This window comes from Pithys albifrons, chromosome 12, assembly GCF_047495875.1.
Source record: "Pithys albifrons albifrons isolate INPA30051 chromosome 12, PitAlb_v1, whole genome shotgun sequence".
NCBI lineage: Eukaryota > Metazoa > Chordata > Aves > Passeriformes > Thamnophilidae > Pithys > Pithys albifrons.
The window spans coordinates 20,539,054-20,560,904 of NC_092469.1; the positions used below are offsets into that span (position 1 = coordinate 20,539,054).

A 21,851-nucleotide genomic window follows, 5' to 3' on the forward strand; every position below is an offset into this window, starting at 1 on the left:
GGGGGATCCCAGTACCCTCACACCATCCCCAGGGTGTCCTGAGGTGGCCCCTCACCCCGAGCCAGGGTCACAGTGACACTGGAAGTCACAAGTGGGAGTTTTTGAGCCATTTGTCTAGAAATGAGAGGGATTTTAAGGGGTTGGGATCACAAAGCCAGGACCTGGGGGCTGCATAGAAAGGCCCCAAAGGAGGTTTTGACCATCCCCAAAGAGTTGGGACCCCAATGCAGGAACTGGAGTCTCAGAAAGGCAGATTGGTGGCTCTGTGGGAGTTTAGAGGCTTCCAAAGGGGACACAGGGGTGCAAAGGGTGACTGGGATCCCAGAGGGTGACTTGGGGACATAAAAGGAGGAGTTGGGGTCCAAAAGGAGGGGCTTAGGAAGCCTAAAGGGGGGATGAGGACTCCAAGGGGGGACTGAAGTCACAAAGGAGTGGGTTGAGGATGCAAAAGGGGGAGTTGGGGATCCCAAAATAAGGGTCTGAAGTCTCAAAAAAGTGGGTAGAAAACCCAAAATGAGGGCTGGGGATACCAAGGGGGTTTAGAGCCTCAGAAGAATGAGTTGGAGACCCCAAGGAAGGGGTTTGGGGACTCCAAGGGGCGTCTGGAGCCTCAAGGGAGCAGGCTGGAGAATTCAGAGGAATATTGGAATATTGGGGGACACAAAGAGGGTCGCGGACCCCAAGGGGCATCTGGAGTCACCAAGGAGCAGGCTTGAGAATTCAAATGAATATTGGGGGACACAACGGAGGGTCGCGGACCCCAGAGTGGAAGTCTGGGACATGCAGGAGGAGTTGGGGGGGATGTCAAACCCCCAGAGAAGGGTTCAGAGCCCCACACCAGGCACAGCCCCCGCGCGTGGTTGGGGACGCGCGGGACGCGCTGGGGACCCGCGGGGACCGCGCCCCTCTGGAAGCCCCGCCCCGTTACGTCACGAGTGGGCGTGTCCCGCGGGGGGCGGTGGCCTATGGGCGGCCGCGCGGCGGGGCCGGCCCCGCCCCCTCGGAGCGCTCCGCGGGTTTGATCCTCCCGCGGCGCCCATTGAGAAAATCCCGCGGCGGCGGCGGCGGCTCCTCCGCCGAGCACGGCCCGGCCCCGGCCCGGCCCCGGCCCCGGCCCCGGCCCCGGCCCGGCCCCGCGGGCGGGCGGGCGGGCATGCGAGCAGCCGGGGGCCCGCCCGCCGCCACCCACCTGCCGCCCGCCCAGCCGCCAGCCGGGGCGCCGGGCTCGCCCCCCGCCGAGCGATGTCCAGGAGGAAACAGAGCAACCCCCGGCAGATCAAACGTGAGTCCCTCCGCTACCGGCGTCCACCCCTCTCATTTTGTTGCCCGCATACTCCTGCTCCCTTATTTTTTTGCAGCACTCCCGCCGCCCAGCCCCCTCGGTGCTCCTGCGGCCCCCGGCTCCCCTTCGGGATCCCCCGGTACGCCCTCGGTGCCCACCCGGGACGGGTGCGGTGGGTGCCTGTTCCCGCTACGGGCCGCTCGCCCGCTCTGCTCTCGGTCCCCGCCGCCTCCGCCCCCGCCGCCACCTCCCGCCGCCTCCCCCCCGCCCGCGCGGTGGCTCCGGTACCGGCTCCCGATGGGGGCCCTGATAAGGCTTTAAAATATTCTGTTCTGCAAGTCCCGTCCTGATAACATCGCTCTGTCGGGACGGCCTGAAATTGTGATCTTATCTCCCCCGCCTGCCTCCCATCCAGCGCCGGCAGCCGGGGCCAGGAGCTCCCCAAACCACCCCTCGGGGCTCCCCAAACCTCCCCCCCGAGGCTCCCCATCCTTCCTGGGGCTCCCCAGCCCTGCCAAGGGCTCCGTGCCCCGGCTGCGGGACCCTCATCCTGCCAGGGGCTCTCCGAGACCCCCCCCCCCCCAGGTCTCCGCATCCACCCTGGGGCACCCCAACTAGCCGGGGGCTCCTCACCCCGGGTACAGCCCCCTGCCCCTGCCAGGGGCTCCCCTGCCCGCAGGGGGACCCCCATTTGCCAAGGTGCTGCTGGACCCGCCGTGCCATCGTGCCCGCCATGCCATCGTCCCCGTGGTGCCATCGTGCCCATGGTGCCATCGTCCCTGCTGGCCGCGCTGTCCCCGACCCTGCCTGGTGGCCCCCCAAGTCCCACTTGGCACCCCGGCTCAGGTGGGACGTGGCCGTGGGGAAGCACCGTGGGATCCCACGGGTGTTTGGCCACATCCCTGTTTGCCCCCCGCCCAGACACCATTCCAGAGGGTCGCACTCCCCACAATCCAATCTATCGCCCGGGAGCTTCTTTTGCTCCAGCTTGGATGTACCAGCAGGGCTGACAAAATCCCGCGAAGTGCTGGAAGTTTTTCGGTGCCGGGCTCAGCTCGGCTCTTCTCCTTCCTCCCCGGTGTGTGTGTGTTTTTTTTCTTTCCCCTTCGAGTCGATGGAAGCTGGCGATAAGAGGGAGATGGGAGGATAGGGAAGGCTGGCCACCATGTGATAATCTACCTTTATCTTTCTCCTGAAATAATTGCAAGGCTGAGTTGCACCTACCTGTTTCCCTGCCTGGGGTGATTGCTCTGGTGATAACGCTCAGCTAGACTTTTACCTGGGTAGAGTTAAAAATAGTCCCAGCTGCCTCTCTCCATTTTTTTATTTTTTGAGAGGGATACTTTTCTTCTTTAGCTTTATCCAACTTCCGCGGCTTTATTTCACCAAAAATCCCGGCGATCCCTGCCTGGGTAACTCCAGCTCGTTATACCGGGAGTGTTGGGAGCGGAGCGTCGCGGCTGCCGAAATAACGCGGACATCGGTGGTGGGATGCCCGATCCCAGCGCCCCCCAGCATGGATATTGGGGTGGGGGAAAGTGGGGCAGGATGAGGCCGTGGCAGCTCGGCCGGGCGGCGGCGGCTCCTCGTATCTCCTTCCTCTGCTGCTTTTCTGCAGAGATGTGAAGAAATGATAAAGTGGGAGGCTGATCTCAGGCCGCCGGCGATGGCCAAAACTGATTAAAAGCTGAAAGCTTGGAACCCTTCCTGTATGTGTCAACATGAAAACAGTCATTAGAGGCGGCGAGCGCGGCGAGAGCTCCTGCCGCTGCTCCGCCGCTCCACGAGGGAAGGAAGGTATGCATGAATCAGGGCTCCGGTAACCAGACTCCTCTCATGTACAGACCGGACCTGTTTCCACAAAGTCTATCCTCCTTATCATCTCGGCTGGAGCATTAAAAACCTCCTCCAGATTGGTATCTGCTGATTTTATTTTCCTGGGTGACGCGATGTTCTTCTCGCTCTGGCTTCGTCTTCTCATGTGGGGTTTGGGTTCTGCAGTTTTTTTTGGTTTTTTTGAAGCGCGATGCGAGGCTCAGATAGGCTGGCGGGGAGATCGCCGGGAGAGCGGGCGATCGCCAGCAGCGATAAGACAAAGATCAGACACCGGACTATATTTAACCAGCTGCTTTAACCTTCCTCTTCTTCTTGGCTTCCCGGGCTGGAGCCAGCGGGGGCTGGAGGGGCTGGGGGTGCCGGTCCCTCCGAGCCCCCCCAGCAGCTGCGGTGACACACGGTGGGAAGGCTTTGAAAGCTGATTTCATCTCGATGGTGGCTGTTGATAGCAAACACCCAGAGCATCTCTTGCTTTAATTTTGGGGGGTTCCTGCCCTCAGAGGACACTTGTTTCCATCCCCACTCCATCCCTGGCTGTACCACCAACCTCCCTGCAGCTGCTGCTGCTTTATGGGGTGGTTTATTTTTTTTTCCCCTCTCTCTCTCTCTCTTTTTTTTTCTGTCTTTTGTTCTGCTGGTAGATAGATGTGAGGGGCTGATAGGGAGCAGGAGCTGATCTCCAACCCAGATAGCCTGTTATATTTATTAACTTCAAACATGGGAGCGCGGGCGCCCAGCTGATGAGCGAGGCTCTGGCAGCTGCCGGTGCTCTCGCAGCGCCGGGTCCTGCGATGGAGGAGCCTGATAAGCAGGAGATTGATCTCATCGTGCTGATGTGCCTCTCCCTCTCTTGTTCTTTTAGTACGTGTATTCTTTATGGTTTTTTTTCTTCCGAAATGAGCTGGAAGTGAATGTTTTGTCAAGAGTTGCAGGGGCCTGTTTGTGGTTATATTTTTATTGTGTTTTTCTTTCCTTTTCCCTTTTTATTCTGCTCTCAGCTACAGTAGATCTGAGCTCCTGATAAGCACCAAGCCCCGATCTCCATCCTGATAGAGATTGCCAGGGGTGATAAGCACCACTTATCTCTCCCCACCAGACCAGAGCAGGATTCGCTACAACAACAAACACAGCAAAGAGGGGCAAAAGGGCTCCAACAATTTGTTCCATTGCAAATGTGATTAATGCGGGCGCTTTAATTATCTGATGGGGGGCCAGCTGCATGTGTGTTTTTATTTCTCAAGGTGGTGGGGTGGGTTTCCCCCCTTCCGCGTGCTCTGCGAAACAAGCTGGGTTGAGAAGCCGAGCTCTCCCCAGCGCCTGTTACCGGCTGCAGATGTTGCATTAGTTTGATGAGAGCTTTGACTTTTTTTTTGATGATTATCTGCCATTCTGCTCCACCGAGCGAACGCACGGGCTGTGGGGAGGGGGGTGGGGTGAAAACACCGCTGTATTTTTGCATGTGGATTTGCTTTAATTGCTATTAGATGGTGTTAGATAACGAGCGTGATCTGCGCTGGTACACCCGCCGTCTCTTGGGTTGGGTTGGGTGGTTTTATTTTTTTCCTTTCCTCTTGCACGCTCGGCTGCCCCCGGTCCCGCGTGGGCTCGGGGGTCGTGGTGGGGGCTGGAGCGTGGGATCCATCCTTCCGGGGAGCTTGGAAAACCCCACTTCTTGTGAGGATGACAGTGGCCAACCCGGGCTCTATTTTTAGCAGCGGTGTGGTGAGCCGGTGGCAAGGGATGCTCCCGGCACGCCTCCTGCCCGCTCCTCTCCCGCTCACTTCCCTCCTTGAGTCGGTACTTCCCTTTCAGGTGATGAACCACCTCTGTTTGCCTTTTTTTTCCCCTCCCCATCGCTCTGTTGCTGCTGCTGCACTTTTCCATCACCACCCTCTCCGTGCCTCAGTTTCCCCACCCACACCTCCAGGGCAGGGGTGCCCCGGGCTGGGGTGGGCGGTGGGGTGTCTGGGGAGGTGTGTCACCCCGGGGTGCTCCGTGGGGTGGGGAGGGTTTGCTCCCTGGGGCTGAGCTGGGTGCTGGAAGGGCCTCTCAGCTGCTCTCCCAAAACCGGTATTTTCTGCACCTCCCGGGGGCTTGCTCAGTGTTCCAGCCCCCATGTACCCCACACCTGGCATCCCGAGGGTGGCATCCCTGTGTCCCACATGTCTGCTACACCCACGGGTGCTGCCAGCCTGCCAACCCCTCCCTTCTTGTGCAAACACCCCAAGGCATTTGCCAGCCCTGACTCGGTGGCATCCCGAAGTGACAGCTCCTCGGAGCTGGCATGGATGCAGGTGGCAAAGCCCTGTGGCACATCTGCCCCCACAGTGGCTCTGCCCATTCTGGCTGTCACCAGCCTCTGTACCATGGGTGACAGCAGGGGCTCCCAGGGGTGAGGACCCATCATGGTCCCTGCAGGTTGGACAGGACTGGGGAGTGACCCATGGGCTGGCAGTGCTGTGGTGCTGCTGGGGTTGTGGTGCAGAGCCGGTGGGGTTGTGGTGCAGAGCCGGTGGGGTTGTGGTGCAGAGCCGGTGGGGTTGTGGTGCAGAGCTGCTGGGATTGTGGTGCAGAGCTGCTGGGATTTATCCAGCAGATCCCACCACCCACTGTAGTGAGTTCTCTCAGCTATCACCAGCTGTTTCCTGGCAATAACTTGGCAGCACCACGGATAAACCATGTTCCCCCTCAGAGGAGGGTCTGGACCAGTCACAGGTGATGCTGGAAGAAGTTTCCCTCCTTTTCCACAGCCAGTGGTCCAGGTGTAAGCATCTCTACAGGCTCCATCCACATCCTGGAGATAGGGTGCCACTGTGCTTGGCAGCTGGTGGCCAAGGGGACAGCTCACCTCGGCCTCTCTCCGGAGCACGAAATCCATTCACCAGGGATAATGAATATCCCACTGGTGGGCAGTGCCACCAGCCACGGGCCACATCACAGCTGTCTCATGTGGGCACTTCCCTTGATGCCAGGACACCCTGCAAGCCCGTTTTGGGACCGTGCTCAGGATGTGTCCCCAGGATGGCTCTTTCCGGCCATCCCCATCTCCAGACCAGGCAGGGAGGGTGAGTGTGGGATGCTCAGAGGGTGAGTGCTGAAACCAGGCTGGCCATGGCCAGGCGTGGGGCACCCCTGGGCACAGCAGAACCTGTTCTGCCGAGAGCCCCGGCGCACATCCCTGCCGGCTGCCATGGCCGTGGGGCGGGAAGGCAGAGCTGGAGCCGCACCGGCTCCGGAGGCTCCGGAGGCTCTGCCAGGCGGCTGCTTCCAGCGCCCGTGGGCGCCAGGGTTGGGTTGGTTTGTGTCTGCTGCTGCTTTTCCTTCTCCTGAACCCCCAGGGGACACCCCCGTGCTGCTCCCTCTCTGGGCACACCGAGAGGGCGCAGAGCCACGGTGATGGACTATCCCCAGCATCCCATGCCAGAGCAGGGGAGCCACATCCTGCCAGGATTTACACCTCTGGATCCGACGTTGCGTGGTTGGGCAAGGTCTTATTTTCCATCGTGAATCACGAGGCCACCTAGCAGGCTGCAGGTTCCCCTTTGGCCAAGTTGTGAGCAGGCCAGCTCATCAATCAGGCCTTGGGAAGAAAGCAATCCTTTCCCCACGGGTGTTGCAGTGGATTGCGCAAGGAGAAGGTGCCATGGCACAGGTGATCCGAGGTTCCTGGAGAGGGGCAGCCCTGTGCCCCCCTGGGACCCAGCAGAGCCACCCGGCCATGGCAGCGTCCCAAAGGCCATGTGGCACCAGCGTCACTGTGTCCACCATCCCCAGCATCCCTGGGGCACCCTGTGCACTGCCATATTCCCAGCCCTGTGCCAGCCACAGGGTGGGGGACACCCACATCCCTGGGAAAGGAAGGGACAACGCTGCCCACACCGGGAGCAGCAGGGCTGGGGATGGAGCTGCCGGGCCCTGCATGGAGTCAGTGGATTTGGGGTCAAACACACCCATTCTGGGCAAAGGAAGAGGATGTTTTCTGTGTGTGCTCTGTCCTACTGCAAAAAAACCCGTGATCCGCCTTGGAAAGCACTGGATGGGGCGTTGCTGTGGAGGGAAGACCAGCCCAGACCTTCCATGGAGGCACAACCAGGGTTGAAATCCGAGGCTGCCCAGTGAGAGGGATGTGAGTGGCCCTGACAAAGCACCAGGGGCATGGCAGGTGAGAAATCTGGAGCTTTAAGGAATTCTACATTTAGGAAGAAAAAGTGGAAAACACCTCTGCCAACCCTGCATTGCCCTCCAACTTGGCTCCATGCTGAGGGCATGGAATTTTTTCCTGTGGGGAGAAGGAATTGTCTCCTCCACCTCGGAAAAGGACAGGAATGGGAGCAGAGGGCCAATCTCTCTTTTTTTTTTCCTGTGCCATGTCCCATGACTGTTTTTGCTGCCTGACTCAGGGATTTGGACGCTCCAGCTTGGCCAGGCCACTGTCCCACTGCTTATTTTATCAGGAAAGTTCAAGTGTTTCGGGGGTAATACAGTTCCCTCTTCCGATGGCTGCCCGGCAAAGGCTCCGCATTGTTCCCGCAGCAACATGTTTTTTTGGAAGGGATGAAATGCCGAAAGGAATGTAACTGCTGACCTTGGGCTGCAGTGGGGTTAAGGAGTGTGTGCCTATGAGTCACTCCAGATAAGAGCCTTCCACGGCTTTTTTCCTCCAAAATAATTCTTTATCTCCTCTTTCTCACATCAACATATTTTCTTGACATCTCCCATTCGATAGCGCGTGGAGGAAATGTGCTCCTCTAATTTGTTCATCTGATGAAATATAGATGCATTGTTTTCCCTCGTCCTTGGCGAGCCGGGGGTCGTGGCCCCGGGATTTGGGGATGCGCCTCGGAGTCGGTGCCCAGAGTTTGGGGATGCTCGGTGGGGTCGGTGTCCTGGTGTTTTGGGAATGCTCAGCAGGATCATGGCTGGGGTTTTCTGGGGTGCTCTGCTGGGTCAGTGCCTGGAGCTTTAGGGATGTGCCTTGGAGTCGGTGCCTGGGGTTTTGGGAATATTCAATAGAGTCGGTGCCTGAAGCTTTGGGGATGTTTGGGATTGGTAACTGGAATTTTGGGGCTGTTTGGTGGGATTGGTGCACGAGACTTTAGGGATATGCCTCAGGGTCAGTGCCCGTGGCTTTGGGGATACTTGGCAGGGTCAGTGCCCAGAGCTTTGGAGATGTTAGGTGTCGTCATTGCCTGGAGCTTTGGGGATATTTAGGATTGGTGTTTTGGGAATGTTTAAGGGGATCGGTGCCCAGGGGTTGGGGATGTTTGATGGGATCTGTGCCCTTGGCTTTAGGAATGTGCCTTGGGGTCTGTGCCTCAGGATTTGCAGATGCACCTCGGAGTCGGTGCCCAGGACGTTGGGGGTATTTGGCACGCTGGACTTTGATGATACTTGGCAGTCAGTGCCCAGGGTTTTAGGGATGTGCATCGGGGTCAGTGCTCTGGTCTTTGGGGATGCACCTTGGGGTTGGTGCACAGGACTTTGGGGATGCACCTTAGGGCTGTGCCTGGGGCTTTGGAGATGCTCAGTGGGGTCAGTGCCAAAGGCTTTGTGGATGTGTCTTGGAGCTGATGTCCAGGGCTTTAGGGGTGCTCAGTGGGGTCAGTGCCTGTAGCTTTGGGAATGTGCCTTGGATTTGGTTCCCACAGTTTTGGGGACACTTGATGAGTTTGGTGCCTGGGGTTTTGGGGGTACTTCTCAGGGTTGGTTCCCAGGACTTTGAGAACGGACCTTAGTGTTGATACCCAGGGCTTTGGGGATGCTCAGTGGGGTCAGTACACAGAGTTTTGGGAATGTTCTCCCAGGACAGTACTCGGGGTGCACAGGGCTTGGAGGATGTGCCTTGGAGGCAGTACTCAGGGGTTTGGGGTTGGTCAGTGAGGTCAGTGCCCAGGGCTTTGGAAATGCACCCAGTGCTTTGGGGATGCTTAGTGGGATCAGTGCCTGTAGCTTTTGGAATGCACCTTGCAGTCAGTACCCAGGATTTTGGGAACGTTATTCCAGGACAGTACTTGGAGTACATGGGGCTTTGAGGATGTGCCTTGGAGTCAGTACCCAGGGGTTTGGGAAGGCTTTTCCAGGACAGTACCAGGGCGCTCAAGGCTTTGGAGATGTGCCTTGGGCTCGGTACCCAGGGATTTGGGAATGCTCCTCTGGGACAGTACCCAAGGCACACGGGGCTTTGGGGCTGTGCCTCATGCTGAGCCCCTGGAATGTGCAGGGAGGGCATCACCCCGCGCATCCCCAGCTCGGAGGGGGATAGTGCTGCTTTTCCCTCCCTTCCCTGCTCCGCCGGGAAGTTTGGCTACTCTCTCCCTTCTCCATCTCCCAGCCGAGGCCTCTCATGCTACTCCCAGCTCCTATGATAATGCGGAAAGTTGAACTGGCCCCATTACTGCGCTGCGATGGTTGCCTCGATAAGGCCCCGATAATGGCAGCGATAGCGGCAGCTCGGTAGCCAATGGCTCCGCCGCTCCTCCCATTAACATTCCCCACCACGGACGGGCTCGGAGCTGCCTATCTGCTCTCCATTTCCACTCCTCCGCTAGATAAGAATGGAAATACTGACTTCATAGCTCACTGATTAAAGTGTCTGGATTTCTTGATAATACACAGATAAATTATGTTTTTCAAAAAGAAGGTAGAGAAGGGAGTGCGAGGGGAGGGAAAAACCTCCAGTCCATTTTTATGATTTTTTTTTCTCCCTTTCCTCTTTCTGGCCATGCCCTGTGAGTTGTGGGTTTTCTGGTCCAAAATGCCCTTCCCAGCCTGTGCCCAGGTTGGCAGTGGGAGAGTAGAACCCTGTGCAGTGCCCTCAGGAACAGGGAGGGCACAATGGGCAGCGAATTTTTGGGAGCCACGTGGATGGGGTATATTGTACAGTCATGTCCCTGCACTGGGATGGAGATGCTGTTCCTGGGTGCCAGGGACCTGCTCACATCAGGGGGATCTTTGGCTTTGCCCGCTGCAGTAATGCCACTGGAACGTGGCCAGGATCCTGCTGCTGACTGTGGCATCTCAGGTGGGCTCTGGCTGTCTCCAGGGATTGGCAGCCAGCTGGCAGGACCCAGGGATGCTTGGGAAGCATCTGCTTTTCTGTACACATCTCCAGCCTGAGCCTCACTAGTTCAGCTGCAGGATGCTGCCCAGTCCAGTGGGATGCTGCCCAGTCCAGTGGGATGCTGCCCAGTCTCTGGATACTTTGGGACCAGGCTCATCCCACTGCCCCATCCAGGCTTAAATACTCTTTGACTTTTCCTCACTCATCCCCACTGGAGCAAACGGGGCTCCCAGACTTTTTGGTTCCTTGTGCTGGAAAAGGTATCGACCACGAGAATCTAAGTTTGTTTCATCTAAATATAAAACTAAAGAGCAAACAGTATAAAGTTCATTTTTTAATGTGCTGCCCCATTCCAGTTGGGCTGCTCTCTTTATTTTTTTTAGGGGAACTGTGATAAAAAGCAGAGATAAAGCCAGGACTGTTTTGTGTAGGAGTCGGTATCTGCGTTATCTATCTCCCTTTTTCACTCTCCGAGCAGCTCTGTTGTTTTTTACTCTTATCTCGCTCCACCAAAATGCCAAGAACAGGAAAAAAATTTAGAAAAAAAAAGAGAAAGAGGCAGAGCAGGCACGTTTGCACGGAGGCAAACTCGGCGTCCACAGAGCCAGTGTAAGGGTGTTGGAGTTGGAGGAAGAGGAGGGTTGGGGTGCTGGGTGAAGGCAATGGAGGGGTTTGTGCTGGTTTGATCCCCCAAGGCTCCTGCTCAGTGTTCCAACATTGTCTGGAGGCTCCAGAGTGATCCAGAATGACACTGGGCACCCTGTGGGACTGGGAGCAGCAGGGACACTCCAGCCAGGGCATCTTTGCTGATGGCTCTGGTGGCTTTCTGTGTCACATCCACCATAATCCTTGTCCCCACCCTCCAGCCTTGTCCTTGCCTGGGGATGTCATGGACTGAAAGTCTTGGGGTGGAGGTTGAAAACCGTCTCTGTTTCCTTCCCAGCAGTTTTTGGCAGTGAGATGAACCTGGCAGGGCCTGGAGCTGCTTCCCACGGGCTGGGGGATGGCTCCAGTGTGGCATCTCCGGGGTAATTTGTCACTAGATTAGCAAAGAGCTTGACCTCTGTCCTGCTGTCACCTGGCACTGATTGGCTCCATGGGCCTGGGTGAGCATCCCCCACCCCAGCCATTCCTGATTGGAATGTCTTTATTTTAGGTGGGGAAAAAAGTTCCAGAACTGTGGGGTTTTCAGCCAGAAACATGCCCTTTGGCTGGGAGTGGTGGTGGGGCCACTTCCACTTCTGTCTCACTCTCGTGCACATTTGGAGCCTGATCTTTGTGGATGGAGTTTCTTTCTGTACTATTGGGGTAACCAGCTTCTTAACTGCTCAAATCCCACCCAGATTGCCATGGGGTTAAACACCTCATACCACTCTTGAATTGCAGTTGGGGTGGAGGATGCCCCCAGTTCCCCCCACTAAGGACCAGTCACTCTCTGCTGGCTCCACCAGCTGCCAGAGTTTCCCTTCTGTGCTTGGACCACCCTCTCCTTGCTCCATCTCCCTGCCAGCCGGGAAGGCAGGACGGCATTCAGCAGCCTCACATCCCTTCTCCCGGAGCAATCTGCTCCCATCCATCTGATGCGCCGCGCCGGGGACGGCTCTATTAGACTCTCTCCTCTCTTAAAATCTATCAGGGCGTTATCGACCCCATCTGAAACGTAAAGTCACTCCATTGTCATTGTCCCTGGATTGTCTTCCTCGGCTCTCCCCGTGTCCCACGCGTCCCCCCCCCTCCACGGCTGGGGGTTGATCCGGCTCCCTCTCTATTAGTATTGGGAATCATGGCCCCTGGAGTAGCCAATCTGCCGTAATCTATCAGCGGTTTATCGGCCGATCGCCGCGCCGGGGATGGCTGGGGATGGCTGTGCCCGCGATGGCGCCGCGCTCGCCCGCTGATAAAGTTACAGAGTTCAGGCCGTGATGAATGTTGAGTAACTGCACCCGGCGCAGACCCGAGATGGACTTGGCAGGGGGAGCAGCTCCGGCTGAAACCAATCTCTCCCATATCAGCAGCGCTGCTTTTTCTCAGGCCCGGCCGCTCCCCGCTCTGCTCTGCTCTGCTCTGCTCTGCTCTGCTCTGCTCTGCTCTGCTCTGCCCCGGGGGGCGATGCTCGGGGGGCTGTGGGATGGTTGGTGTCGCTGGAATCGTGGAATGGGTTGGGTTGGAAGGGCACCTAAAGCTCGTCTAGTTCCACAGGAGCAGGTTGTGGTGGTTGGGATGCCGTGGGGTGTGGGCAGGAGCAGCTCCCCAGCAGTACCTGCATTATCCCACCCCGCTGTGGGAAACCACAGCGTTCCCACCACCTCTGTCCTTCGTTCCCCTCCTGGATAAATTAGGCCTAAATTTATTATAAATTTAATAATTACTATGAATGCCACCCTGTGAGCAATTGCAGCATCACCCACCACCTCCATTCTCCTGCTATCCTTTCTTTCCCCTGTTCCCCTTCTGGATAAATTAGGCCTAAACACACTATAATTTTAATAGTATGTATTATTATAAGTACACCTCATGAACAATTGGAGCATCCTCCTACCAACAGTTACAGCATCACCCATCACCTCCATTCCCCTTCTACTCTTCATCCCTTCCTGGCTATATTAGGCCTAAATACTTTATAAGTTTAATAATAAATAATTATAAATACCCCCATGAGTGATCACAGCATCCTCCATCACCTCCATTCCCCCACTACCCTTTATCCCCTTCCTGGATAAATTAGGGCTAAATACTTTATAAATATAATAATTTTATAGGTTTAATTTATAAATGATTATAAACACTCCCATCAGCAATCACAGCATCCCCCAAAGCCTCCACTCCCCTCCTGGATCAGCTGGGGTTGATATAATAATAATTACAATAAATACATTGCAAACCCCCCCCACTCCACGTTCCAACTCCCCAGCCATATTTTTTTTCTCCTTGCCCTTTTACCACAGGGCACCACGGGAAGGATCAGGGTGAGTTTTATCTGGGGGTGATGGATGAGGGCCCCAAATTGGAGATAAAGACCTCTGGGCCAGCCCCAACCACTATCGGCTCCTCGCACGGGGCTGATCTTCACGTGCCGATATCCAGGGGGAGAGCCTGGCCCTGGGATGCTGCAGCTGGGCTGATAGTGGAGAGGGTTGATTTGTGCTCAGAGAAGTCCATTTTCCTCCAAAACGGACCCCTGTTTTGCAGACCATTGGAATTTAGTGCTGGATCCCAACAGCATCCCCCAAGGGAAGTGAAAATAACCGGGTGGATAATGTGACCTTTGAGGACCAGCGGCTTTGCCCGGCCACCAAAACCTCGCTTGGCCTCTCTTGGCATTCCCAGTCCCCAGGGAACTGACTCGGGAGCAGCCGAGGTCGTTGGTAAAGCAAACATTAGTACATACCAGGGAAAAATTGGGTGAGAAGAGGCGGGCTGGTGTCCCATCAGATACCAGAGGGTTTGGATTTGCAGCCCAGGTTGTTCCCTGGGTGTTGCTCGCTCCGGGCAGACTCGGCACAATCCCACTCCAAGACCCTGGGGAATCCCCTGGCTGTGCCAGATCCCACCAAATCACCAGAGAGGGTTTTGCAAGGATCAGGAGCAGCTGTGGCTTGTCTCCCACAGTGTCTTTCCCCAAGGAACACCAGCCCTGTGCCTGGTCCTGCAGCCCTTTGCTCTTGGCTGCGAAATTTGGGGGAAAATGAGGTGATTTAGGGGCAGCAAGGAAGTGAGGCCTGAGTGGAATTCCCATGTTTTCATCATGAGGTGATGGATGAGCATCATGGTGGGTGCCTCATGCATCCCAAATCCTGGTTTGGAGCCTCACCCACTTGCTTTTGGGTAGGTTATTATTGTTAATTATTGTGGTTTTATAATTGGAAGAGGGATTCAGTGTGAGTGCAAGGATGAGGAGCTGGAAGGATGAAGAAGGGATCCTCCACCCTGCTGCCTGCCTGGTGGAGTTGGGGACATCCCCCAGGATCCCCTGGCTCAGCTGGGGACATCCCCTGGGTCCCCCCAGTGCTTGGGGGTGACACACCAGAGCCAAGACTGAGCTTTGAGTTGCCTGGAGAGGAGGTTTGGGGTGTGAGGCCACCCAGCTCCAGGTTCTGTCCTTCACTCCCCAATTCCTGGAGCCCTCCTTGGACTCACCCTCTGCCCAAGGGGGACTTGGGGGTCTTTTTATTTTTATAGAAGATAATCATAGAAATCATGGAATGGTTTGGGTTGGAAGGGACCTTAAAACTCATCTTGTTCCACGCCCCTGCCATGGGCAGGGACACCTTCCACTTAGACCAGGTTGCTCCAAACCTGTCCAGCCTGGCCTTGAACACTTCCAGGGATGGCAATTGGAAGAAGTTGGATGAGTATTTTTATTTAAATTTGTATTTAAAAATAAAATTTGGGAGTTAGACAGAGCGACAGCAAAGGCAGGTTGCCCCCAGCCTGCACGTGTTCTCGATCCAGGACCTGCTTCCCACCACGGGAACTCCTCCTCCTCCTCCTTCTCCTCCTCCTCCTCCTCCCTCTCCCTGCTCCAGAGCTGGTGGGAAAGTCTGTGGCTGTTGCTATTTTCTATCTGTTATCAGGGCCTCTTATCACTTTGCTCTTGTCTGCGTGCCGGCTCTCGGAGCGCCCAGGGTCTCGCTCTTGGCAGCCTGGAAAAGTCCCCCCTCCTTCTTGATTCCCTATATTATTTTTCCTTTTATTTAATATACCAGCTAAGCACAAAGAATCAAGAAAAGCTTTATTGTTCCTGCACTGGGAGAACCTTAATTGGAGTGAAATGATCAAATCATTACCTGGATAATGGTGGGTTTCCCTGGGAATGCCGACCCTCATTCCCAGTCTTGGTGACATGGGCACATTGCCTCAGCTTCCTGCAAGTTTTTAGTCACTGTAATTTTTTTTTGAGGGAAAAAAAAAAAAGAAAAAAAGAAATCCTTCCTTGTTATCAATAAAAAAAGCAGGAGAAGGAGGGAGGGAGAAGAGTTAATCGTCGAAGCGGAGTATCTTGGAAGGGAACGTTTTTTGGCTCTTCCCCTCTCTGTAAAACCAGCCTCAGTAATTCAGTTTTAAAGCATGAAAAAAGGGAGTTGATGAAATTCCACTATCAGCACTGAACCAATATGCAAAATATCTCGCCGAAAATCAAATAGCTATTATGTTTTCATTTCCATTTCAGCGTATTTGCTTAATGAAGAATAGACAGATCAGGCAAGCCGAGGGAGGCTGTGTGCGGTGATAACTGTGCAGGGCTTCCAGCAATCCCGGAGAAGTGACGCTCCGCTCCCTGCTCCACGCTCCCTCTCCCTCACTTGCCTTTTTTTTTCCCCTTTTTTCCTCCTTTTTTTATTTTTTTTAAGTCAGCCAGTAGTTCGTTTAACCCACGCGGCCCAGAGCGCCGGTGATGCATCCCTGGGGATTGGGTGGGTGGGTGTGCTGGGAGTGGGACACTGCAGGGGGCAGGCTGGGTGCTGGGATGCATCCCGGGACCCTGGTGGCATGAGTTTGGAATGCTGTTGGCTGCCTGTCATCCCTGTAGGCACTGGGTGATACCACGGTGCCCAAACCATGGGTTTTATGCAGTTGGATTTATGTGGAGCATCCCCAACTCCCTCCTGGTTGGGAATTGGTGTTTCAGGGTGGAATGTGGGATGATGCATCTCAGGGACCAGGGATGCTGTTGGCATCATTCCTGTAGGGACTCCATGATGCCACGGTAACCAAAGCCCAGTTGAATTTATATGGAGCATCCCCATCTCCCTCCTGTGTGGGGATGGATGGATGTTTTGGATGGGATATGGGCTGCATCTGGGGACCATGGTGCTGGGATTTGTTGGCTGCCCATCATCTCTGTAGGCACTTGGGGATACCACAGAACCCAAATTCCAGGTTTTACACAGTTGGATTTATATGGAGCATCCTCATCTCCCTCCTGTGTGGGCATGGATGGATGTTTTGGCGTGGGATATGGGCTGCATCCAGGGATCATGGTGCCGAGGTGCTGGGATTTGTTGGCTGCCCATCATCTCTGTAGGCACTTGGGGATGCCACAGGGCCCGAATTCCATGTTTTACACAGTTGGATTTATATGGAGCATCCCCATCTCCCTCCTAGCTGGGGATGAGTGTTTTGGGGTGGAACTTGTCAGCCCAGAATGCGTCCAGGGACTTTGGTGACACCGTGTTGGGATTCTGTTGTCCACCCATCATCCCTGTAGGCAGTTGGTGATGTCGTGGTACCCAAACCCATCCCCATCAGCTGCCAGGTTGAGGATGAGAGTTTCAAATGTGGGTCATCCTGGGATGCATCCAGGGACATGGTACTGGGATGATGTTGGCTGGCCATCATCCCTGTAGGGACTGTGTGATGCCACAGTGCCCAAACTCCAGCTAGACTTATTTGGAGCATCCCCATCTCCCTCCATGTTGGGGATCAGTGTTTCAGGGTGGGATGTGGGTTATCCCAGGATGCATCTGTGGTGACACAGTGCCAGGATGTTGCTGGCTGCCCACCATCCCTGTAGGCAGTTGGTGGCACCACAGCACCCAAACTCATCTCCATCCTGCTTCTGGCTGGGCCTGGATGTCTCAGGGCAGGATCCAGATGGTCTCAGCACCCTTGTGGGGCTGCCACATGCCATCCTGGCCCCACTCACCCCTTCCCAGCCCCATCTATCCCTCTCCAGCCCCATCCCTCCCTCCCGGGCCAGGCTGGAGGTGCCAAGCCACAGTGCAGGCGAGCGTCGGGTTAACTTTATCAGAAGCCCAAGAGCCGTGAAGGCGTGAAAGAAGAAATTAGCCTAACAATGTTTCATTTACAGCGAGAGAAACGATTTGTTAGCTGGCGATTGTTTCTGAATATTATCAGAGCCTTTTTAATTGTGCTGGAACTGAAATTAGCAGAATTAGAATAAATTGCCTTCCCTTCTCCGGCAGCCTCTTTATTCACGCTCATTGTTGTCTGCTTTGTATAGATTATGGGCTCTTTGTTCTCCTGCTGTAAATATACATGCCTGGAGTCACGGAGAGCAGCTGAGGTCTGTAGACGGGGTGTCCCTGCGCCGATCCCGGTGCCGGCAGTGCCGGATGGGGCACCGGGCAGCCCCTGGCACCACAGCGTCGCATGGCACGAGCCATGTGTGCTGCTGGTCCAGCCTTCCTTGGCCAGGGATGCTGCGTTGCCATGGAAACGGCTGAGAGGGAGGGATGGCGGGGCTGGTGGGGTGTCCCCCACGTGCACCCCCTTTGCACCCTGTCTGTGCCCTGTGTGTCCCTGCAGCATCATCACCCTTTGTATCATGGGTCCCCCAGGCAAGGGGTGTTGGGGACCATTTCTGGGTCCCTATTTGGGGCAGGTGACACTGGGGATTTTGGGTGGGGAGCACACGTGATGCCACATCTGTTGTGTGCCTGTGGTATTTGGGGACCCCACTCTTTTCCTGGACAGGTGTGGGGCTATTCCCCACAATGTCTGGGTGGGACCAGACATCCCTCAGGGTACATTTGGAGAAGGAGAGTGGCCACCTCTGCAAGGGGACAAGGGACCCCAGGGAGATGTTGGACCACAGGGATGGCTGGACAGGGACTCTCCTTTCCCTTCCCCTGACATGCAGAGCTGCAGGGCAGCTCTTCCCAGCCCCCAAGGCACTGACATCCTAATTTCCCAAGTGAGGGTCTTTTCCCTCTGGTTCTCCCCCACTAACCACCCTCTCTGTGTCCTGGCAGGTTCCCTGGCAGCGATGGAGGAAGGTGAGGATGGCCCAGTGGGGGAGAAGAGCCCCTCGGAGAGGGATGGGGCCACCTCAGACCACGAGAGCTCTGCTGAGCATGACCCCTCCAGCCCCCCTGGCAGTGAAGGTGAGTCATGGGGGCTCCTCGTGGTGTCCCCCCACCTTAGGGACAGTCTCTGCCACCAGGGCAACCTGCCTGCTGGGCACTGCAGCATCCTGGGCACCATCTCTGCTGGTGGGGAAGGGTGGTAATTAGCTAATGAATCAGCCGCCCACCCAGCAAGGCTGCTGGTTTAGTGAGACCCCCCCAATGTCCTTGGGGTGCTCTGTTCCTCTGGGCACCCTCCACCCAGCAGCAGGGCCCACTGGGAGCAGCCCAGACTCCAAAATCATGTCCCTTGGGGTAAAAAGTGACTCGTCCCAGGGATGCAAAGTGACCTTCTGGGGTGCAAAGTCACATATTTTGGGGTGCAAAGTGACTCCCCCCAACCCAGGGATGCAAAGTGCTCTCTTTGGGTACAAAGTGACCCCTTGGAGTCCAAAGTTCCTTCCCCCACCCAGGATGCAAAATAACCCCTTGGGGTGCAAATTCACATCCCTCAAGGGCAAAATGAGCCCCTGGGGTACAAAGTGACTCCTTAGGGTGCAAAGTGACCCCTTGGAGGCAAAAGTCATGTCCTTTTGGGGTACAAAGTGACTCCCCTTGGGGTGCAAAGTGACCTGCCCAGGGTGCAAAGCAGCCCCTAAGAGTGCAGGTGCTGGCACTGACCATGCCCCAGGGGGGCTGGGGGCACGGGGCCGTGGCTCCTGCCTTCCTGCCCACGCTGCCGCCGGGCTGGCGCCGTGCCGAGCCGAGCTGTGCCGAGCTGTGCCACACCCCAAAGGTGGCTGCCATTCAGGGCCGGGCTGAAACAGTCCCCAGATATCCTTTAAGTTCCTTCCTGTGGAGGTGGGGGCAAATCCCAATCAGTTAATGTTTGCAGTGCCCTTTGAGATAACCGCGCCGGGGCAAGGCTGCGCCGGCTCATGGAGCTGCTGGGCCCCGGCACGGCCCTGGCTCCCAAAAAACCCCCACTGCCTCCAGCTGGTGCTGTCTGGGGGGCAAAGTGTACCCCAAAACCAGGGGAGCCAAGCTGTGATGCACCAGGGAGCTGCACTGGCACCCCAGTAACTGGAACAGGGAAGGAGCTGGAGAGTTGAGATAGGGAGGGACCCCAATAACTGGGATAGGGAAAGGACCCCGGTATTTGGGGCAGGGAGGGACCCCAATAACTGGGAGAGAGAAAGGACCCCAGTCTTTGGGGCAGGGAGGGACCCCAATAACTGGGATAGGGAAGGGACCCCGATACTTGGGGCAAGGAAGGAATCCCAATAGCTGAGGCAGGGAAGTACCCCAATAGCCAGGTCAGGGAGGGGCCCTGGTGTTTGGGACAGGGAAGGGACCCTGATATCCAAGGCAGGGAAAGACTCCAACAACAGCTCTGATATGGAAGGGACCCCGATATTTGAGGTAGGGAAGGGACCCCACTACCTGAGACAGGGAGGGACCTCCATATTTGGGGCAGGGAAGGGTCCCCAATAGGTGGGACAGGGAGGGACTCTGATATTTGGGGCAGGAAAGGCACCCTGATAGTTGAGGCAAGGAGAGACCCCAATACCCAGGACAAGAAAGGGACCCCAATACCCAGGGCAGGGAAAGGATCCCAATAACCAAGGCAGGGAAAGGAGCCTGATAGTTGGAACAGGGAGGGGACCCTGATAGCTGGCACAGGGAAGGGACCCCGGTATCTGGAGCAGGGTCTGGCTGGCAAACTTTGCTCGGCAGCAGGGGAAGCAAGCGGCCCTTATCTGATGGGGGAGCCGGGCCGGGGGCTCGGAGCCGGGAGCTGGGGCGCGGAGCTGCACCTGGCACTGGCCTGCCTCGATAAAGAGGTGATAGCAGAGATAACGCCGAGCAGCAATAACGGCCACTAAAGCTTTCAGCGCGATGGATAAAAATCGATATGCCAGGCACTTTGATTTATAGCCAAAAATAATAGGACTTTTATACCCGGTGATTGATTTATTTGATGTTAATCATTCCGCTTATCACCTGTATTAATAATCTCCAATGCTGGTGACGTCACCCCTGGGCGTTCGCGGTGGCGCCGATCGATTGGGCTCCGCGCTGGTTATCCGCCCGGGACGCCAAGGCAAACATGTACTTTGGGCACTAATCTTCCACACTGTCATATGCAGATTGGCTTTATCAGCCCATCTCCAGCAGCAGTTAATGGAGAAAATAATTGTTATCAAGTTGCTATGAATACGCCACAAATAGAGCCGTGATGGGAGCAGGGCTGGGCTGGGTGACGTGGGACTGCTGTGGGATGGGAGGGAGGTGAAAGGGTTTTGGGGGGTGGGTTGGGAAGTTCTTGGGGTGGATGTGAGGGTGGGCTTGGCTGGGTCATCCCCGGGGGGGCTGGGGATTTGGACACAGGGAATTGCCCCATGTGCTTCCTCAAGAGTGAACACCTTCCCTGTGCCGGTCCCAGCCCTGGGGTGTCCCTGGCCCAGTGGTCTCAACCCCCGTGGGATGCTGCCTCTGAAATTCCCTGCTTGTGACCTCCTGCCTTCCTCCTCCTGCTGCAGAGTCTAGAGACGGTCCAGAGAGTCCAAAGGAGCTGGAGAAGCCAGACCCTGAAGAAAACCCACAGGAGCTGGACACATGGAATGGGCCAGGTGAGTCCCTGGTGTGCAGCCAGTCATCCCACTCCATCCCAGTGTCCTGACTGGATTGTGGGCTGGAGCAGCCCCCAAGCATTTGCCTCTTGGAAACAACAGTATGAGGAGAACTGGAAGCACTGGGACCTGGGCAGGCTGCAAACACCAGCACTTCAGGGAGAGAAGGTGCAGGAGGTGATTGTCATGCCCCACATCCCCAAGGCGCTGCTGGGACATTAAAACCCAAGCTGGGAGCAATGGGGCTGCCATCCCCATGTCTGGCATCATGTTCCCTGGCACAGTGAGAGTTTGGGCCTGTCCTGCATCACACCAGGGCACTCTGCAAACATCCTGGCAACCACAAGAGCGACGCTCACGCGGTTTCATGATGGTTATCAAAACCCCAAGGAGCAAATTCAGCCTCTATCTCCCTGCTGGCATCTTCGTGCCGGGGCCGACGGCACTGGGGCAGCCCAGCAAGGCCCGGCGTGCCCTGTGGGTACCCCGTGCCCTATCACACCCTATCTCCAAACCCACGGGGTTACAGGGCCCCACCACACAGATTTACAGAATCTCTGAATATTTAGGGTGTGAAGGACCTCTGGAGATCATCCAGTCCAAGGCGGGGTCACCTGGAGCAGGTGACACAGGAGCACTTCAAGATGGGTTTGGAAAGTCTCCAAGAGAGGGAGACTCCGCCCCGTCCCTGGGCAGCTGTTCCAGTGCTCTGCCACCCTCCATGGATAGTTCTTCCTCATGCTGATGTGGAACTTCCTGTGGTTTAGTTTATGGCCACTGCTCCTTGATTGGGGTTGTGGGTGCCTGTCCCCTGGGAATGGCTCTGGTGTGTGGATAGGGATGGAACCAGGGCCCTGAGACCCCCAAGGGTGGACATGCCAGTTTTTGGGCCCTGCTGGTGTTACCCACACCCTTCTCCTCCCAGGGGGGCTCCTGGCTGGGCAGTGCCTTTGGTTCTGGTTTTGGAGTAGTGTTGGGAGGGGTGACCCCAACACAGGGCAGTGATCGCCCTTCTGTGGCAGATGCCACGGGAAAGTCCGGTGTGTCCCCAGGGCCACCAGCCTCGGGCATGGGCCGGGCGATGGAGGAGCCCTGGGAAGTGCCGGCTGCCAGCACACGTGCTCCGGCAGCTGCCGAAATCCCCACGGCCCTTCCCACCCCATCCGAGGGGAAGCTCTCGCCGGCCCCACTGATATCCCGGCCCTTCCTGCATGCTGGGCAGGAAAGAGCTG

At 56.4% G+C, this 21,851-nt stretch overlaps 1 protein-coding gene across 1 annotated transcript in view; it reads left to right on the top strand.

The window, feature by feature from the left end:
* The first annotated feature begins 1,077 nt into the window (after positions 1 to 1,077).
* The window catches only part of ZFPM1 (zinc finger protein, FOG family member 1), a 37,112-nt gene continuing 16,338 nt past the window's right edge, over positions 1,078 to 21,851 (top strand). The window contains exons 1-3 of the mRNA XM_071567342.1: positions 1,078 to 1,282; positions 17,894 to 18,025; positions 20,530 to 20,619. Of these exons, the coding sequence (XP_071423443.1) occupies positions 1,243 to 1,282; positions 17,894 to 18,025; positions 20,530 to 20,619 (262 nt within the window). The 5' untranslated portion in view covers positions 1,078 to 1,242. The remainder of the gene's footprint in view (positions 1,283 to 17,893; positions 18,026 to 20,529; positions 20,620 to 21,851) is intronic.